This window comes from Porites lutea, chromosome 5 (assembly GCF_958299795.1).
Source record: "Porites lutea chromosome 5, jaPorLute2.1, whole genome shotgun sequence".
NCBI classification, from domain to species: domain Eukaryota; kingdom Metazoa; phylum Cnidaria; class Anthozoa; order Scleractinia; family Poritidae; genus Porites; species Porites lutea.
Genome location: NC_133205.1, coordinates 7,185,990 through 7,203,514, shown reverse-complemented (window position 1 = coordinate 7,203,514; position 17,525 = coordinate 7,185,990). Strand labels below are relative to the sequence as shown.

General features: G+C 38.7%; 2 protein-coding genes across 2 annotated transcripts; one reads left to right on the top strand and one right to left on the bottom strand.

Moving 5' to 3' along the window:
• Positions 1–5,853: 5,853 nt before the first annotated feature.
• Positions 5,854–12,995, bottom strand: LOC140937241 (surfeit locus protein 1-like). Its single transcript, XM_073386785.1, has 8 exons — positions 12,787–12,995; positions 11,417–11,609; positions 11,136–11,324; positions 10,467–10,539; positions 9,488–9,535; positions 7,857–7,971; positions 7,229–7,310; positions 5,854–6,269 (listed from the first exon to the last, which is right to left on the bottom strand). Exons 1-8 carry the CDS (start codon positions 12,851–12,853, stop codon positions 6,194–6,196), a joined length of 843 nt encoding a protein of 280 aa, XP_073242886.1. The 5' UTR covers positions 12,854–12,995; the 3' UTR covers positions 5,854–6,193.
• Positions 12,996–13,076: 81 nt separating this feature from the next.
• Positions 13,077–17,525, top strand: LOC140937328 (prefoldin subunit 6-like). The gene is made up of 4 exons (XM_073386875.1): positions 13,077–13,170; positions 13,733–13,803; positions 15,478–15,602; positions 17,005–17,525. The coding sequence occupies exons 1-4, from the start codon at positions 13,098–13,100 to the stop codon at positions 17,123–17,125; spliced, it is 390 nt and encodes a 129-aa protein (XP_073242976.1). The 5' UTR covers positions 13,077–13,097; the 3' UTR covers positions 17,126–17,525.

Below are 17,525 nucleotides of genomic sequence, written 5' to 3'. Positions count from 1 at the left end.
GTTTCTTTTAGATAAAATTGTTAACAGTTTGGGTGACATTACTTATTGGCGTCCAGTGCAATCCTTTGAAGAACTATCGCTTTATTCTCCCTGTTTTTCTCGCCAGCAGATTGGGAAGGAGCGGGCCGTTTTGCGACGAAAAGTGCCATTCGTTCATGCGCTGGTAGGCGATTATCCAGGCTCTGTCGATCAAACATCAAGCGGTGATGGACCTTCCTGTTTCGAGTGAAATAAAGGAGAGGCATTTCTTTTTCTTCAGGAGTTTAGGAACAGAAATCAAGAATCTGAAGAGCAATTTAGATAGGATGATCCTGTGCTTACTGTGTTAACAAAGTAATGAGCAATCAGTTGCATTTTTGTGGATAATTAAAAAGGGATTTAACCTACGTGTTCTAAAGACGGTGATAAGATATCCCCTCACCGTAATTGGTCTAAAAAAACACAACGATTTTTAATGCATGCAAATTTGATGTTGTTTTTCAAGTACGGAAATCTGGCGTCCTTTTAATCACGAAATGCTGTAACAGTGACATCTCATAAAGAAAGAGCTGCAAAACTTCGGAGTTGCTTACTTAATTTAGGTGGACCCAAATTAGAGTTAGTTTCGTCTCATAAAGTAAGTAAAAAAACATGAAAAAATGAAGAGGGGGTGGTCTATCTCCGTCAATATGCAACGTATTGACACGTCAAACTTACGTGAGAGCTTAAACGTGTTGTAAAGATTAAGTCTTATTGAAAGTTGTAAAGATAAGGATCACGTGACTCATTAAGGCATCCAATTACCATTTTTAATTTCAGACCATCTGTAGGAGAACTTATGCACTCTTATCTCCACAAATAACGGGCAGAAAGTGTTTTGCGTATCGGGAGGTACACGAAACTAACTGGAAGGCACGTCCAGGTTACGTGGTCATTGAAATGTAACGATTTTCTGTCACCTGACAGCCAGGAAACATTCATCAAGGGTAGGCATACCAACATTCCAGCTAAATTTGAAAAAAAGTACTTTAGATAGGTAAAGACAACACCAATAAAAATGCTCAGTAAAAGTTTTTTACCCTGCCTGCAGAATCCTTAAAGAAAAAAAAATTACGGAAGTGAAGCGTTACTTCGTCACGAAACACGTTACCATGGTGATGTCAATCTCAAAAATACTACTATCTTAACAGGGATAATGCAATAACCACGTCTTACCCTTGCCACAAATTTTCTTTTGAAGATAGACCACCCCCTTTTATTTCAGAGCAAAAAGAAGGCAGTCCAAGGCCTCAATTCACCTGGGTTTCTAGTTGCGACTGCCGCTGGTTCTTTCGCCAATTATTAACAGTTTCTAGGGTGAGGTCAAGTAAGACCTGAAGAATTATATGCACATCGAGTAGGTGTTACCAGAGACGTAGCTGCCTTTAAGCCATTACAAGCCCGGGCATAACAAGAATTTTGGACAACATGAGCTAACGTTATATCGTGAAAGGGCATGAAAAAAATGCAGCTGGCAATTTTCTGAGTAGAGTGCGCGTAAACTTTGTAAGATTCATCTCCACGATATATAGACAAGGCCTCTGATACTTAAAAAGAGGGTAAATTAAATAACCCCTCTACCAGCGAAGATTTATTTCCAGCTGATATTACTTCTATCCCTAGTAAAAACATGCAGTTGAGGAGTTTATGCACCTTGAGATAACCATCACCACCATCGGAGAAAAAGGCGTTCCTCTTCAGCGTGCAAAACCAACGCATTTATTTATTTATGATGATCGTTATTACAATTATTATTATTATTATTATTATTATTATTATTAGTAGTAGTAGTAGTAGTAGTAGTAGTAGTAGTAGTAGTAGTAGTAGTAGTAGTAGTAGTAGTGTTATTATTATTGACAATAAAAGAATAAAAACCGATAAAGAAAGGATCGTCTCGGTTACCCCGCGAATACTTAAACTTGCGAATCTCCGCTTCGAAGCAATTTTTTGAAGAAGATCGGGCATCTTTACGAGGTTGCTTTATGCAAATTTTTTTCTAATTACATTAGCATACGAACCTATGGGTCATTAATGTTACGAAATTTCCCTCTAAAGCAAAGGCCGGTACAGAAGCAATGTGAAATTACTTAAAAATTGTAGAAAATCTTCAAACTGAAAATTAACCTTTTATGTTTTTCTCGAGAATACTAATTTCTGTTACTTATCCATGGATTAAAGGTAAAGTAAGTTGTAGGCAGCTTCCTCCTTGAACCGTTATTAATTAGTCTTCAAGCCACGTTTGAGACGAGCCCGTCACAATTCAATTCCACCTCTAACTGTACAAATCTAGCTTGATTTTTGAAAACGTACCTGCCAAAATAGACCCCTTCCGTCAAGATTTTTTTCGTTCAAAAACTATCGGCCCGAGGGGTAGCCAACGTAAAAACTTAGAGTTCAACCTCATTGCTTTTTTCTCTTCGCCTCCGCTCTTTCCCCTCGAGCTCTCTCGACTCTCTCTGTTTTTTTCCCCTGGCCCTTTTCCTTTCTAATACTGATTTTCGGTATAACGGCATGCACGAAACGAGCCTATTTGGCCTCTCTTTGTCGAGTTTTCTGGTCAAATGGCAGAAATTTTCGGTAGTTGTGTTTTCAAAAATCTTTCTAGATATACATTAAAGCTACATAAAGTGGTTTGAAGTACAAAGTAAAGTTAAGCAACTCAAAAAGTAGCACAACTATTAAATGAAAGGAAAGAACATAAAGCTATACTTTGGTTGAGTTCGCAAGAAAATTCAGTTCGCTTCTTCATCTGTGCATTCCTATGTGTCCAGTTGTTGCTTGAAATCAAAGAGTTCCGTTTCTTTCAGATAAAATTGTTAACAGTTTGGCTGATTTTACTACTTGGCGATTAGCTGTTTTCTTTGGAGAACCATCGCTTTATTCACCTTGTTTTTCTCGCCAGCAGATTGGGAAGGAGCGGGCCGTTTGGCGACGAAAAGTGCCATTCGTTCATGCGCTGGTAGGCGATTATCCAGGCTCTGTCGATCAAACATCAAGCGGTGATGGACCTTCCTGTTTCGAGCGAAATGAAAAAGAGGCATTATTTTTCTTCTGCCTGCAGGTCAGTTTAGAACTGAAGTCAAAACTGTTACAGCAGTCTGGATATGCGACAATGTTGTCTTCACTGTGTGAGCAAAGGAATGAGCAATCAGTTGCATTTTTATGGATAATTATAAGGGGATTTAACCTACGTAAACTAAAAACGGTGATCAGACACTCCCTTACCATATTTGGTTGAAAAAAAACAAACAACGATTTTTAATGCATGCAAATTTGTTGTTGTTTTTCAAGTACTGAAAATCTGGCGTCGTTTTAATCACGAAATGTTGGAACAGCGACATTTCATAAAAACAAAGAGCTGCAAAACTTCGTAGTTACTTAACTTAATTTAGGTCGACCCAAATTAGAGTTTGGTTCGTCTCATGAAAAGTTCGACCAACGTTTGGCCGAGGACTAACATATTTCTAGTTACGACTGCTGCTGGTTTTTTCACCAATTTTTAATAATATTCAGGAATCAATACAGCAATGAACATGGATTTTCCCCATTATTTTCTTATTGAATGTATGGCACGTTCTTAACAAAATTATGAGATAAAAACGGGGTTCACCGTACTTGTTTTAGAGCTGCAGAAAGTGCGCACCGCGGCGGACTCCGACAGCAGCCCATTAGGGGTCCTGCCCTACTGCACTCCTTCCGATTTTTGAGGGAGTACTAGGGTGAGTTTCATAATCGCATGCACGCATGCTCATGGAAAAGTGGAAGGAAGCATTGAAAAATACAGTCTTACGGAATTAACAAAAAAAATTTTGCAATAGGCCGATTGCACAATGGCGTCATTTTACTACTACGACCACAATCCTTTTTCGCTTTTCCTTTCATATTTAAATTTGCTAATCCCAGCGAGGTTTAAGTGAAGAGCCCAGATTTGCACAAGAACTGAAGCAAAATACTGAAGGCTTCTGGTCATAGTGATAAAATGAAGTCATCATGTAAATGGCGTAAAGATGGAACTTAAATAGTAAACGTGATTCAGCACAGGTCAGTTTAACATTAACTATCGAAGACCTTGAAGAGGACGTCGAGCATGCCCACTGCTTTCGTTCCAACACACCTTGGCTAGACAAAGCCGCAATCCATCGACGTTTCTCGATCGACTTCATTTTTACAATGTTTCTGCAGAAGTTTTTTTTACGGCGGCCATCTTGTAATGCCCAATAGAAGATGGGCAGTGCAAAACCAGCGATTCACTGTAAGGGAGCCTTCATAAGCAACGACAACGGCGACGACAACAAGACCGTCAAAAAAAAAAAAAGGAGAGAGAAATAGGTTTAGGTATATGTTTATACTTAATCAAAACTTGAACAAAATTCTCAAATCTGATTGGCTATCAACTGTCCTGATTTCAGCACTAATACGACAGTACGCTTCATTCCTACGTTTCTTGTGTTTTAATTTAAAAAAAAACCCTAAATTATCACAAAATTTGTTATAGTTATGATTACTTGGTAACAGAACTTCGTGTCGTCCAAATCGGCCTGTAATCATACTCGTGATTCAACAAATCAGACTCCCTCTACGTGGTCGTCCGATTTTGTTAATCACTCGTATGATTACAAACTGAATTGGACTCCACTCATTCCTGTTACCATTATATACCCAATATCTTGTCGTACCGACACGAAAAGGTATTCGGTATAGAAAAACGCCGGTTCAATATGTGACTCTCCATCGGCGCCGCAGAGCTTTGCTCCGTTAAAGAAATTGCGCCAAATTACCGTTCTTATGTAAACAGAAACCCCATCAGGTATGGCTTTCCTGTCAGCGCAAGAGCAGAAGGATCCAAATTGTATTTTTGTTATTGTCCCCCAACGACTTTTTGTTTTCCTGAACTTCGATACAGTCTTCAAGAATTCAACTCAAAAAAAATTTGCCAACATTTGACGGATTGAACGAGATGAAATAAGAACAATAATGTTTGAAGTAGCGCGAATTCATTTTGTAAGTGACTGTTTTTGCAACCGTTGCCATAGTTGTTGCTTAAGCTGCCTAAGCTTAAGTTATATGCGACGGATATAAGCTACTGGGTTTGAATCTCTTTATCGCAGTCGAATTCCGTTATATGTGTACCCCCTAGTTGACATACAGCTGGACATACTTGCTGTAAAGAAGAACTCCAGGGTCCCCGCGCGGCAGTCTTTCAAATGTTGGGGCCGCTGGTGGTTGGGGGCGTTCAAATGGATTTAGCTTTTATGAGAACGCTACGAATAACAGTTGTTTAGCAAGGAATGGTATTATATAATAGTCGAAAAACTTCAAAACTGCTTTTCCACGAAAAGACTGAATTATTCACTGGAACCTTATTTTCTGGAAAATTCTGGTGACAACTATTAGAGTAAAGCGCGGATCCTACCTGAGCCCCAGTCAATTTTGCTTTGTCAGTTGATAGTTTATCGCCATTGCTGTGGCTGCTAAAGTATTGAAACATACTTACTGACTATAAACAATAACGGCTTTTCACTTTTTTTCCTCAAATGTTGAAATCAAGATAAACCACAAAGTGAAACTGCCATTTCGTTCGTTTCAGTTACCTTTATTTAATTTCATATCATTATTTTACATCATGTTACGGTTAGTATGATGTCTTAGTGATTTTCACCCACCTAATGCATGTAGATGTAGATATAGATGTAACATTTCAAAAAGAATTCCCATCTTAGTTGTCGCATTGTCTTGCAGATGATAGCTCCTCTGCAGTGGCCGATCCAGACCTTCAGATAAGTGGACGAGGGGGAGGTCATCCAGACCCTGAGATAAGAGGTGGGGGGGGGGGAGGGGGTCTTAAAAAAATTTTTTCCCGCCCTTCGGGCCTCAGTTTGGTCCAAAAATAAGGGGGAGGCGGCCCCCTCGGGCCCCTCCCTTGGATCCGCCACTGCTATGCCACCAACCGGAACTATCAGGCTGTGTTTACACTATACCGGGCGCTACGAAAAGCTATCCTTTCAGTTGTAGTGTGAACACCTATCCGATATCTGACGCTCCATTTTAGAGAAATCGCGTCGCCACAACTGTAGAACAGAAGCCCTATCCGTTATGATTTTCGTGGCGGCGCAAAAGGTATCCGGTATAGCTTGTGTGAACATTGCTTTAGTGTCAGGAAAATGAGCAATTACAATCATTTGAATATCGGTTTATTTGGAGACTTCCTCAGCTTGTAGTACATGTAAGCGGTAAAACCAGATAAAGCGTACCTGAAAGAACCAAAAAAAATATGCCTTATTGTTATGTTTAAAATCCAGAAACTTGAAAAACAGACACTTTCCTCAAACTACTGGAGTGCGCAAAACGAGAACATGCGCGCCTTCTCGCCTTTTTCTTTGTACTACGACGTTGGTGTGCTGAACTGTCACAGATTACTGAACACCTTTAAAATTTGGTGAATTGTCTTTCGATGCAGCGTAGTTGATCCACTGGTGGAAGTAGGGTACTGCAGTAGAGCGAGGAAGTGGCTATAGTCTAAAGAACTAATGAAACTATTACAAATAGAGGTGACGAAGGCCTGGCAGAAGTCATAAAGAAGTTGTCAATGTTGCTGGCGGGCACTTTAACCAAGGCCCAAGGTTGTCACTCATCAGAAACTAATAACTTCTTCGATGTTTCCCTGACCTCTAAACAATTTCACTGCCCTTCTACTAGTTGCCTGATAATGCACACAATTCACGTTTGTCTTTTATCCTTTAAACTTTTCAAGAGATACATGTATATTGCCCAATGAAAAAAGTTCCCTGACTTTCAAGGACTTTGACATTATCAGGAGCTCCTGACACTATCAAAGATTTTTCCTGACTTTTCCTGGACCTAGAAATATTATTGTTTTTCGGCCTAACTTTCCCCTGATCATGGCAACTCTAAATTCAGGACCTTTCACGCACACGGAACAAAAAAGTCGATCTCAAACCAGCCTACGCTTGTGGATCAATTTCTCACGCAAGGCGGAACATTTGAGTTAATACAACGTTAACTGACACGATGCTACAAGAGAGAAGCGTGTGAATGATTGCAATATCCCAATATCCCCGAAATCACACATTTTAGAATGTTCGGAAATCTAATCTAATCTTCGGAACTCTTCGGATATGATCAGGTCCTTCACGAAAACTCCGAGAGGTACCAAAATGCCCTGCCCCTTAAATACCACCTGCATACATACCATGTAATGATGTACTGAAGATGCTCATTTCGTAGATAAACTCGAGTCTGACCTCCTTTCGGCCCTCCAGGAATGGTACTGGCTAAAAAAAGGATTAGGACATTGAGTCTCGGTTTGAATGATGTCTTAAGAAAAATTTCAACTCATCTGGGCTTAACTCTAATTCTCATAACTACATATGCGGACATCTTTAGGCTAAGTCCTTTAGCAAACAGTGTAATCACCTTGGCAAGTCACAGCATGCCAAAAGTGCAGGATGCGACAAACGCGTCTTCAAACAAAACTAAGCAACAGAAGAGAAATCTCGTGCTCCGATCACAGTCAAGCTCTTAAGTGGAAATGCAACTTGCGCTACAAATGATCCTTAAAAGGAAACCTCGAACCGAAGCCAGCAGATTAAAAAGTGGTTTCTAAACCAGCTGGGACGACATTGGGGGACTGTAACTTTTAGTATGTTCTGGTTGATTGATTGATTAGTTGAGGGACCTATAACCACAGGGCCTTCTCCTATCTTTCAAGGGGTAAAAGCATTCTAATTTGGATAAACTATATTTAATGAAAGTCAACGACAATATTACATGGAAAGCAACACAAAACAGTGATGATATTTGAGGAAAATGAATGTTACCAGCATCAGCATCCACAAGAATGGGTAAACTTCCTGTTACTTCAGCCATGGCATCCACATCACGTGAACACCACTGATTTTTCTCAGGATTATTTTTGGCCTGGAAGGGCTGTCTCTAAAGACAAAACAAAGATGACAACAGTAAATAATCAGCAGCAAATATCATGAAACATTAAAGTCTAAATTCCAAATGTTCAACCTGCAATCAAGCACAAGGTGATTTTGTCACCATCCATCTAAAATATGTGATTGACCTGCACCCATCCAAACCTATTGTTTCATTGGTCCCTATAACCTGCACTTCCTATTGTTTTCAGGGATAGGGGCATTGTTATGTCACCATCCCTATTGTCTTCCCAGCGAATCACAAAGCTTTTTTGGAATAGGTGCAGGTCAGCCCTAAATATGTCCTGGGGCAGATGTAGGATTTTGCAGCCTACAAGGAAGCTCTCCGGGGCACTCTGGTGGCAGGACAGGAAATGGAAGGAGAGTTTGCAACCATATTGCTGGAATTTGAATATCTGCATAAAAAAAATCAATGCGAAATGCTAATTGGCGGAGATGACATAAGTAATGACATCATTACCCTTGGTACACTGTTTTTCAATGTTTGTTTACATTCGCGCTAGTTTCCGCTTCATGTTGATTGGCAGAAATCTGACAGCCAGTCGACGGGGAGCCACAGGGGAATTGGAGGTAGAATTCAAATTCCAGGGATGTAGTTGCAAACTCTCCCTTCTTTACCCACCCCACATCCAGAGTGTCTTGGAGAGCTTGCTCGCAGACCTAGGATTTTGAGGGGTTGGAGTGAAAGTTCGCAGGGAAGGGAAATTTACTTCAGTTACAACAATATTTGTTGTACCATTTTTTTTCAAGGGTATTTGAAGTAAAAAGGGGAAGCAGTATCTGGGGTAAGAAGATAGGAGTGTGTAGGCATCCAGGGGACCCCCCAGATTTACCACTGATGGGCATAACACATAGCTTACACCCCAGAGCGGAAAGGAAAGAGAGAGACATGGGACCTGGGGCCAGTTGCATAAAACGTAACATCAGAAGTAACTGTCATCGTCTGGCATAAGGTAGAAGAGATTGACTGGGCTGAACATGTAACCAATACCTGAAATTGCAGAGGAGCCAGAGAGGTGAGATCAGACATCGACATGTAAAAGTGCACTATGCATCCGCTTCAGTCGATGTCTGATCTCATCTCACCCACCCAAACCAATGACAGCACAAGTCGGATAAACCATGACACTAGCCCCTACCTTCCCTACTCTTTTTGAATGTTATGCGTTCTTTAACATGTCCCCTTCCAACTAATGTGTAAAGGAGACATGGCCAACAGCTTAATGCAGGCACCAGCCAATGACATGATAATCTGAACTGAGAAAGGGTTTTAATCACAGCTAGTATGATCTCACCAGTTTTTTAAAGACCTTGATTGGTGATCTAGTGAAGGTTTGAACTCACAGCTTCCTCCTCAGCAGACTGGCATCAGCTTTCAACTGAGTTAACAAGGTGAGGGCCAGCTCAGTTGAAGCTTATGTCTGACATTGAGGCTTATGCAACTGGCCCCTGAGTTGTCACACTATCAAGCCTCAAGAACATGTCACAAATTAAGATGTACTAACCTTTTCTCCTTGTCTTATGAAACCAACCAACTCAACCTCTCCTTGGATCTGTGTAGTCATTAAAAAAACTTAAGTGATTACAGAAGAAACCTAAATGAATTAACAGAATAAGTATCAGGGCTCAAAAAATCCTTGCATTCCAGCACATCTTTTGGGCAAGAAGCACATGTTGCTTGCTTGGGGTACCACTTGCTTGTCTTAGGGCGCTTTCCATTTCTCAGAACTGACAGGCCAGACCATCCTTATCATCATGAGAAGTTCACTCTTAATCAAAACTATCCAGCCAGATCAGTCAAATCCTAAATAGTATGCACGAAGGAGATGGTTTTTCAGCCAAAACCCTTGGAAAAAGCTTATTCCATTTTCAAACTAATTTGCCCGGCCAGCAAGTTCTGACTAATGGAAAGCACCCTTAGTTAATGCTTAGTTGGAAGATGACTTACTTTTCTTTGGTAATTACCCCAGTTTAAATAGAGTATTCATGTGCTGTCACTGCACAAAAAAGCCAGAATTAAATGATGTCTGTGTTCTGTTCAAACACTCTAACTTTTGCTCCAGAATGCTGGAAATGCATTCTAAGAAGCCCAGATTTCAATTTTTTTCCAGAAACTTGCCCCTTGCAAGTCCGAGTTCCCCCCCCCCTACCCATTCCAAAGCTTTTCCCACCTACTTAAAATCTTATTGAAAACCCTGATGGACCCTTGCCCATCGGGTAAGTGAGCTTTAAAAGTTACTTGCCTGGCAAAAAAATCTACTTGTCCCAGACTATCAGATGGTGCTTTTTACAAGCGCTGAAGTGTAGGCAAGCATTGTATTTGGTGCATCACATGTGGTGCTTGTTTATTGCTCCTGTTCTATGCAGACTTATTTCCAGATGGTACTTATTTTTTGAGTAAATACAGTTGGTAAGTACATATTTGACAGAGCTTTATGTCTTCTGCCTGCTGTCTAAAAATAGTTATAAGAAAAACATATTTACCTGTCCTTCTGGTCTTTTCTCAGGTTCAATTTTATCCCTTGGTACCCATCCTCTATTGACCAATATTCTTTGCCTAAAAGTAACATTAATAAACATCAATAATATAAAGTATATTCGATTTTGAAATGACATAACATCTTTATAACGGCAGCTAATTGGGAAAAAAAAAGATTCCATATTGGGTGGAGCTGGGAAGCGACAGCACCCAATGTGGCAAGAGTAATAGTGTTACTATATTGTTTCCTATATGTACTCAATTTGACAACAGTGCCTCATTTTTCTCAGTGACTGTTTGATCCCTATCCTCCTGTGAGACCACAGCACCTATGAAGCCACCTTCATTTGGACTTCCACTAAGAATGAATGGAATACGCAGAATGCAAACTCATCACGCACGTTTGGACATCATTTTTATAGCTCACAAATCTGATCATGTGTGATCTATCACATGAAACTTAGGCAAAGCACAGTGATGGGGCAAGAGCATTTGGACCATCGATTGTTGTTGTCTGCACTCTGTAACCTTTGGTTATAGTTTATGCTAATATTTTCTTTTTTTTCCAATAATATATTGATCATACCAATAGTTGCTGATTATATGAGTTAAACAATCTCTTATAAAGACTGCTTAGAAAATAAACCAATTAACAGCCATTAAGAGAAACTTACCCAGTTTCAGACAAGTCAAATGGTGTAATGATGTGTGCACCAGATTTTGGCCTCTGCCCCAGGCCCCCTCCACCATGTGGGCCTTCATTAAGTGACCTTGGTAACACATGAATTTCCTCTGAATGGTCAAACTTTCCTCGTAATCTGATACGGCGGTATTCCAGTTCTTTTGTCCTTAGTTTATCGATACTGCAATAATTAAAGTTGATAGACAAATAATCTTACAATAAACGGTATTTACAAAAACCACATTTAAACAAAAAACCAGAGTTCTCAGTTACTTTTCTGATAGTTCTTGAACTGGCTGAGTTGTTCTCTCCTCAAGCTCTTTAATCAAACCTTTCTTCCACTGCAATCTGTGGATCTGCCACGTACCAAGGCCAAATGTTGATACGGGAATGATCAGCAAAAGATAATGTAATTTCGACTCCTTGGCCTCTGTATTTGCAGTTGACAACTTAAGGAAGTGATGAACTGTTCCAAAGAGAATTTGAAAAAAATTTATTAGATGTTTTCCTTTAAGTATCATTACTCGTAAAGAGGACCATAAGTCTCGGTGGCAAGGTAATGGGTGTACAGTTTATCTTAAAAGACATAAGGATTGCGATATTTTCAACACCCTCTGTTTTGTAAAAACGGGTTAGCTTTCATACATGTAATAGGTGGTTACTGTATTGGCATTTGCAGCTTACCATTTGTTTTGATACAACGTTGTTTTGTTACATAATAATTCAGTCAAGGTTTCAATAGCTTCACATAGTTGGCTTATACAACAGGGAATATTCATGTCATAAATTTTATTGTTCATGTGCAAACTATACTTTTAGTGATCAAAAATTTTGTGCTGCTTCACTGCTTAAGTCTGTACTGAAATGACCAGTTTCCCATAGGCACAGGCGAATGAGCACTGAAGCCATCAAAGGAATGGGGATTGCAGGGTTGTCACTAAGATTTCAAGTTGCCAGGTAAAAACAACCAGTAGGCGGGGAATCAAACAGCTAGGGATTTCGTTTGGTTCTATTTTTCTTCTATTTTGCTATAAAAGTAGCGGGGGGCCACGTTTGTAGTAGCCGGGGGAAATATCCCTGGCCCCCACCCTTTAATGACAGCCCTGGGATTGGAAGGCAACAAATTTTTCATTTTCCAGTGGCTTTGCCACTTGTCCATGAATACTCGCCAACAAAACTGCCTGTACAGGTTGACTGCCAGTAGGTGTTAGATTCTGGGTTTAAGTAAAGGCTAAGCAGCCTAAGAAGAAGGCTTGATCAGAAAACACATTGAAAATGCGCATAGAATCCACATAACTGTGCTGGTAATAATAATGTACAGCCGAAGCTCCACTAACGGCCATTTCTCTACAACGGCCATTTTTTTGGCGGACAGTCCATACATTTACTCTTGTTTCAACCTCTCTACAATGGCCACTTTCTTCTGTCCGCAAGGTGGCCGTTGGAGAGAGGTTCAACAAGTAGCCTGATTACATAACTTTGAAGCATTGATCAACAAACTTGCCAAACATCTAAATCATGTTGATTTAGCTGTAAACTGACAAATTTTACATGTTAGTTTCAAGCGGTGGAACATTCAAAGGGGGAAAACTATAGCACGAACAGTTTGCTTAACCCGATTTAAGTGAAGTATTAAAACTCACCTTTATTTCTTCCAGCTTTGGTGAAGAGTAGCTGGTGGCATCGGGTAAAAATTCTTGCCAATACCATATCCTCCAACAGCCAGCGAAAATTTTTAGAATAAGTGAATGCTCCGATTACTTTGGCGTGCAAAATTTCCAATTCAAAAAGAACAAAAACTCTAACATTAGTCAAATTAGATACACTTCCTTTTTTACGTATTTACCAATTTCCACCAGGCGTTCTCACTTCAGTAGTCGGCCCAGTCTCTCTCCCAGTCTCTTGTCTCTTGTAAGTCTCATTGAGCCTGCGATCTTCATTGCCAAAATCAAAGATGGCGGCCAACTTGGACAGAATTCAGCAACAAATGCAAACGGAATTGGAAAAGTTCAAGTCCGTCCAAAAAGGTAATTCTTATAAAAACTGTAAGATGAAAAACTAGCAAGTTATTCGTACTGTATGGATGTCAGGAATTTCTTTTCTCAGATGTAATACTGTTTTATGTGCTTCAACATTAAACTTAAGGGAGTTTAAGGGTTAAGTACCTATGCTTAAAAATACTCTATGCAGATATTTAAAAAGATGTTTACGAACTTATATTTTTTCCAGTTGGCCAGTACCATTTAGTTAAGCTTTCGAATACTCTGTACTTCATAGATAAAAATAATGGTAACCTGCAATAGGCCATGAAACAGTTACAGATAGAAGCAAGGCTGGAGTTGACCTCGTTTTGATACAAACCTTTATTATATAATAAATCAAATAATATAAATCAAGTTGTTCTTATGCTAACTAGTAATTTTCAAGGACAATTTCCATAACAAAGCAAAAGGGGTTTGTATCAAAACAAGGTCAACCTCACTGCCTCTCATTCATTCAAAGGCGAGGGTACTAATTATTATAAGCCCACAACTGTAAAATGGTCTATTCCCAGACTTAATAATCATATGTATTCTGTTTCATCTTCAGACATACAGAAACTAGTCAGTGCCAGACAGCAGTTAGAAGCCCAGTTAAATGAAAATAAAGTTGTAAAGGAGGTAAATTATAACTGCCTGCCCCTCCTTTCTCTAACCCAAAGATTACACAGTGGGTACTGTATTATTATTATTTTTTTTTTTTGGCTATAAGCTGATCTCGGCTATAAGCCGAGACCCTAAACTTTCAACTCAAACGTCTTTTATTTTTTTTTCACCTTCCCTCGTTGTAAGTGAGATTTTTAGTTGTAAGACCTGTTTTTTGTCAGCTCTTTGGACAATTTGGGACTGAATTTCTGTGCTTAGCTAACTTAACATTCAGATTTGTAGTTATGTGATCGATTCGATCTTTTGCTGCTAATAAGTGAATACATCTCCATTTAGTGAGAGTTTAGTAGAGTTTCAATAGACTGAAAAACATTTTTTATCAAAAACTCTTGGCCATAGGCCAAAGCCCCCTACTGGGCTCACATTTCACTGAACTGTAGCTTTAATTTGTGTAAAAATCACTCAGCATATAGCCAAATAAATACGGTAGTTTCCTAGAACCCCATACTGATCTATTTTCCTCAAATTATTTGTAGATGAATTATTTCTTGAAGGTTGGTTTAAGGTAATATAGGGTATACCCATAGTCAAAAGAGTTGGGAACGTACGACCTTTCATTTCCCTGGACACTGCCTTCTTAGTTTGTTCATGCGTACTATAGCCTATAATGGTAATCCATTCAGAAATAACATATTGAGATTGAATACACAAAAAAACTTTAAAAATTGAATCAAAATGTTAACATGACAAAACAAGCAAGGTTCATCAGGCTATAAGACATAGTATTGTAGACAATTTATGCTTACTGCAGCTGTATAAATAGAGCACAATCAAACATACAATCAAAATATGATTGCCACGATTAATCATCCACTTGCCATAAAGATCAAATTTCTTAAACATTCTTGACTTTTTCGTCAGTTGCTGAAAAAACTAGCTGTTGTCAAGAGGTTATTTTGGCAATTGTATGGACTGTCAGCCAGGGAAAAAAAGTGGCTGTTGTAAACAGGAGACCATTGTGGAGAGGTTGCCTTTAGTGGAGGTCAACTATATACTTACCTGAGATCCCTGAATATACATTTGGCTGTGATATTCCCACATTTAAAAACAGGTAGGGGTGGGGTGAGGGGCTACACAGAAGGTTAAAAAATTGTTGTCACTACAAAGGGGATGTTGATAAGATGTTATGAAGTAGATTTGTTGGTAATTTTATTATTTAAATTGTCTCTACATCTGCATTAAGGAGCTTCAAAGTTGCATGTAAAGTGTAGCTCTTATAGGTGCTATCACTGAAAAATACAAGATGAAATATAGGACCTTTAATAAGCAAAACAAGACCTTGATGATATAAGTATAGGTAATAGCATGATTTGTAGTGATATTTCAAAATTGTTATACGTAATTTCACGAGCCGTTAGGCAAGTGAAATTTGAGACAATTTTGAAATATCACGAGTGGTATTTATGCCAAATATCATGTACAAATCCTGCTATTATTTGTTTATACTACCGCCGAAGGTTTGTAATTTTCACATGTAGGTATTTCAAATCAAGCTGAAATACCACTGCTCTAAGCCAATCAAATTGCAGAAATTTCTCCTGTAGTAGTATAAAAGATGAAATATTGAATGATTACTGGAACTTCAACTACTAACATATTGATTTTAATGAATTTTATTTTTGTTTGTAGGAGCTAGATGTAATAGAAGCAGATGGCAATGTTTATAAACTCATAGGACCTGTTCTTGTGAAGCAAGATTTGGAGGAAGCTAAACAAACTGTGGCAAAACGAATTGAGTACATCACTGCAGAAATGTAAGGAGTAGACAGATGTCATTGTTGCAGTGTTTATTTAAAACAATAAAAATTTATCATTCAAGATTAAAGGGGCTCCGTGTCACGAGGATACTGCTGTTTTAGGTCAATTCTGTGCTGACGTCATTACTTTAGTGCCTTAACGCATACACAAAATGCCACAGTAGGGTTTTCAAGAAGATATCACACAAATCTCACCAGGGAGAACTATTTACTTTGATGATTTTTACAGGCCTAGTATTTGAACCAACTTTTTCAAGTTTCAGTCAATGTCTATCCTTACCAGCTATCGGAACAGATGGCAGGAAACAGTTTCAGTTTCCAAATATAGCCTTAAATGAAAAAAACTGGACCATTATTTTTGGAATTCAAGTGATGTGAAGACAAGTTTTAGCTTTTATAAAAGATAGCAAATAGCATGACATGGCCCATTTAAACTTGGCTCTGTTTTGGAGCTACCTGTATGTTCCTTACAATTGTGGGGTCTTTTTCAATGAGTAATAATAATAGGCCATTCTCACGATGGCGTCATTTTACTCCTACGACTAGAATCCTTTTTGTTTTTTCTTTCATATTTAAATTTGGTAATCCCAGAGAGGTTTAAATAACAAAAGCCCTAATTTGCACAAGAAAGCAAAACCCTAAAGGATTCTGGTCGTTGTAGTAAAATGACGTCATCGTGCAAATGGCTTATTCATGATCAGCTAGAGATGATGAGGAAGTTTATAATGGTAATAGGACCGAGTGGAGTCCAATTCAGTCTGTAATCATATGAGTGATTGACAGAATCGTACGTGGTCGTCCGATCTGTTTAACACGTGTATGATTACAGACAGAATTGGACGAAACGAAGTTCTGTTACAAATTAATCATAACTATAACAAAATTTGTGATGTTTTAGCCCTCTTGAAAATAAAAACACAAGAAATTCCTAGAGTTTTCTTGCTTGTGGTGAAAAAAAAGCCATTTAAGTGCGCCCACGTGATAGCACGTTATTACATAAGCGTGTTGTTTCAGTGAGCTTTTTTATTTGTTGTTTATTTGTTGAGCCTTTTTTGTTGTTGTTCTATTAAGCCTTTTTATGTACAAAGTGTTATTGAAGGATAAAAAACAAACAAACAAACAACTTGGTACATTAATTTGATCTGTTGATGCTGAATACCTAAAAATTCTGGAAGCTGTCACGAGCCACCTGAAGCACTTATATATGTATGTATTGACTGATTGATTGATTGATTTGGGTGACACTTACAGTGGCAGTCACTTGACCTGTACATTATTTATTTTTCGTTGATGAATAAATCAGTGTGCGTTCAGCCGTTTTTGAGGCCAGTTTATTAAACACTGCCTTAGATATTGTTAAGTGCCTTTTTTTCCCTTCCTTTGTTTTTGTTTCTTTTAGAAAAAGAAATGATACCGGCATCAAAGAAGCTGAAAAGAAGCGTAGTGGATGTCAGGAGATCCTCAGCAAGCTACAGCAACAATATCAACAGTTCCTGACCAAGGCTGCGGCAAAAGCATAACGTTTCCCTGTCAATTCTCCTGCATATTTGATCAGAATGTAAGAAAAGTCTAGAATGTTTAACTGTCAAACTCAGAAACCTGTAAACACCTAAAAAAATTCACGAATGCTGATTGTTTAGTGATTAATCACGGTAAAGTTCGGGACATGCAATATTAAACCACAAAACCACAAATTTTATTACCGTTGCTATTTGCTGTTTAGTTTTCTTACGCCTTATTGGCTTTTCATTGCAGCACAATAGCATTTCATAAATATTTCTGGTGTTCACGGTTTTGTGCATTTGACAATAATCTTGCTGTATGATTAATTGACTGTTAGGTTTTTTATTTATTCCAAATTACTGTTGGAAGAAGGCGGTTATTGTGGTATTAAAACGAGTAACACAGGGCTGTCACTAA

Excerpts from the sequence above, each read along its gene's own strand:
- LOC140937328 (XM_073386875.1), top strand. The coding sequence starts at position 13,098 with ATGGCGGCCAACTTGGACAGAATTCAGCAACAAATGCAAACGGAATTG. Across the intron at positions 13,804-15,477 it reads AAAATAAAGTTGTAAAGGAG|GAGCTAGATGTAATAGAAGC; the intron begins GTAAATTATAAC and ends TTTTGTTTGTAG. Across the intron at positions 15,603-17,004 it reads GAGTACATCACTGCAGAAAT|AAAAAGAAATGATACCGGCA; the intron begins GTAAGGAGTAGA and ends TGTTTCTTTTAG.
- LOC140937241 (XM_073386785.1), bottom strand. The coding sequence starts at position 12,853 with ATGGTATTGGCAAGAATTTTTACCCGATGCCACCAGCTACTCTTCACC. Across the intron at positions 11,610-12,786 it reads CAAAGCTGGAAGAAATAAAG|TTCATCACTTCCTTAAGTTG; the intron begins GTGAGTTTTAAT and ends TCTTTGGAACAG. Across the intron at positions 10,540-11,135 it reads TTTGACTTGTCTGAAACTGG|GCAAAGAATATTGGTCAATA; the intron begins GTAAGTTTCTCT and ends TGTTACTTTTAG.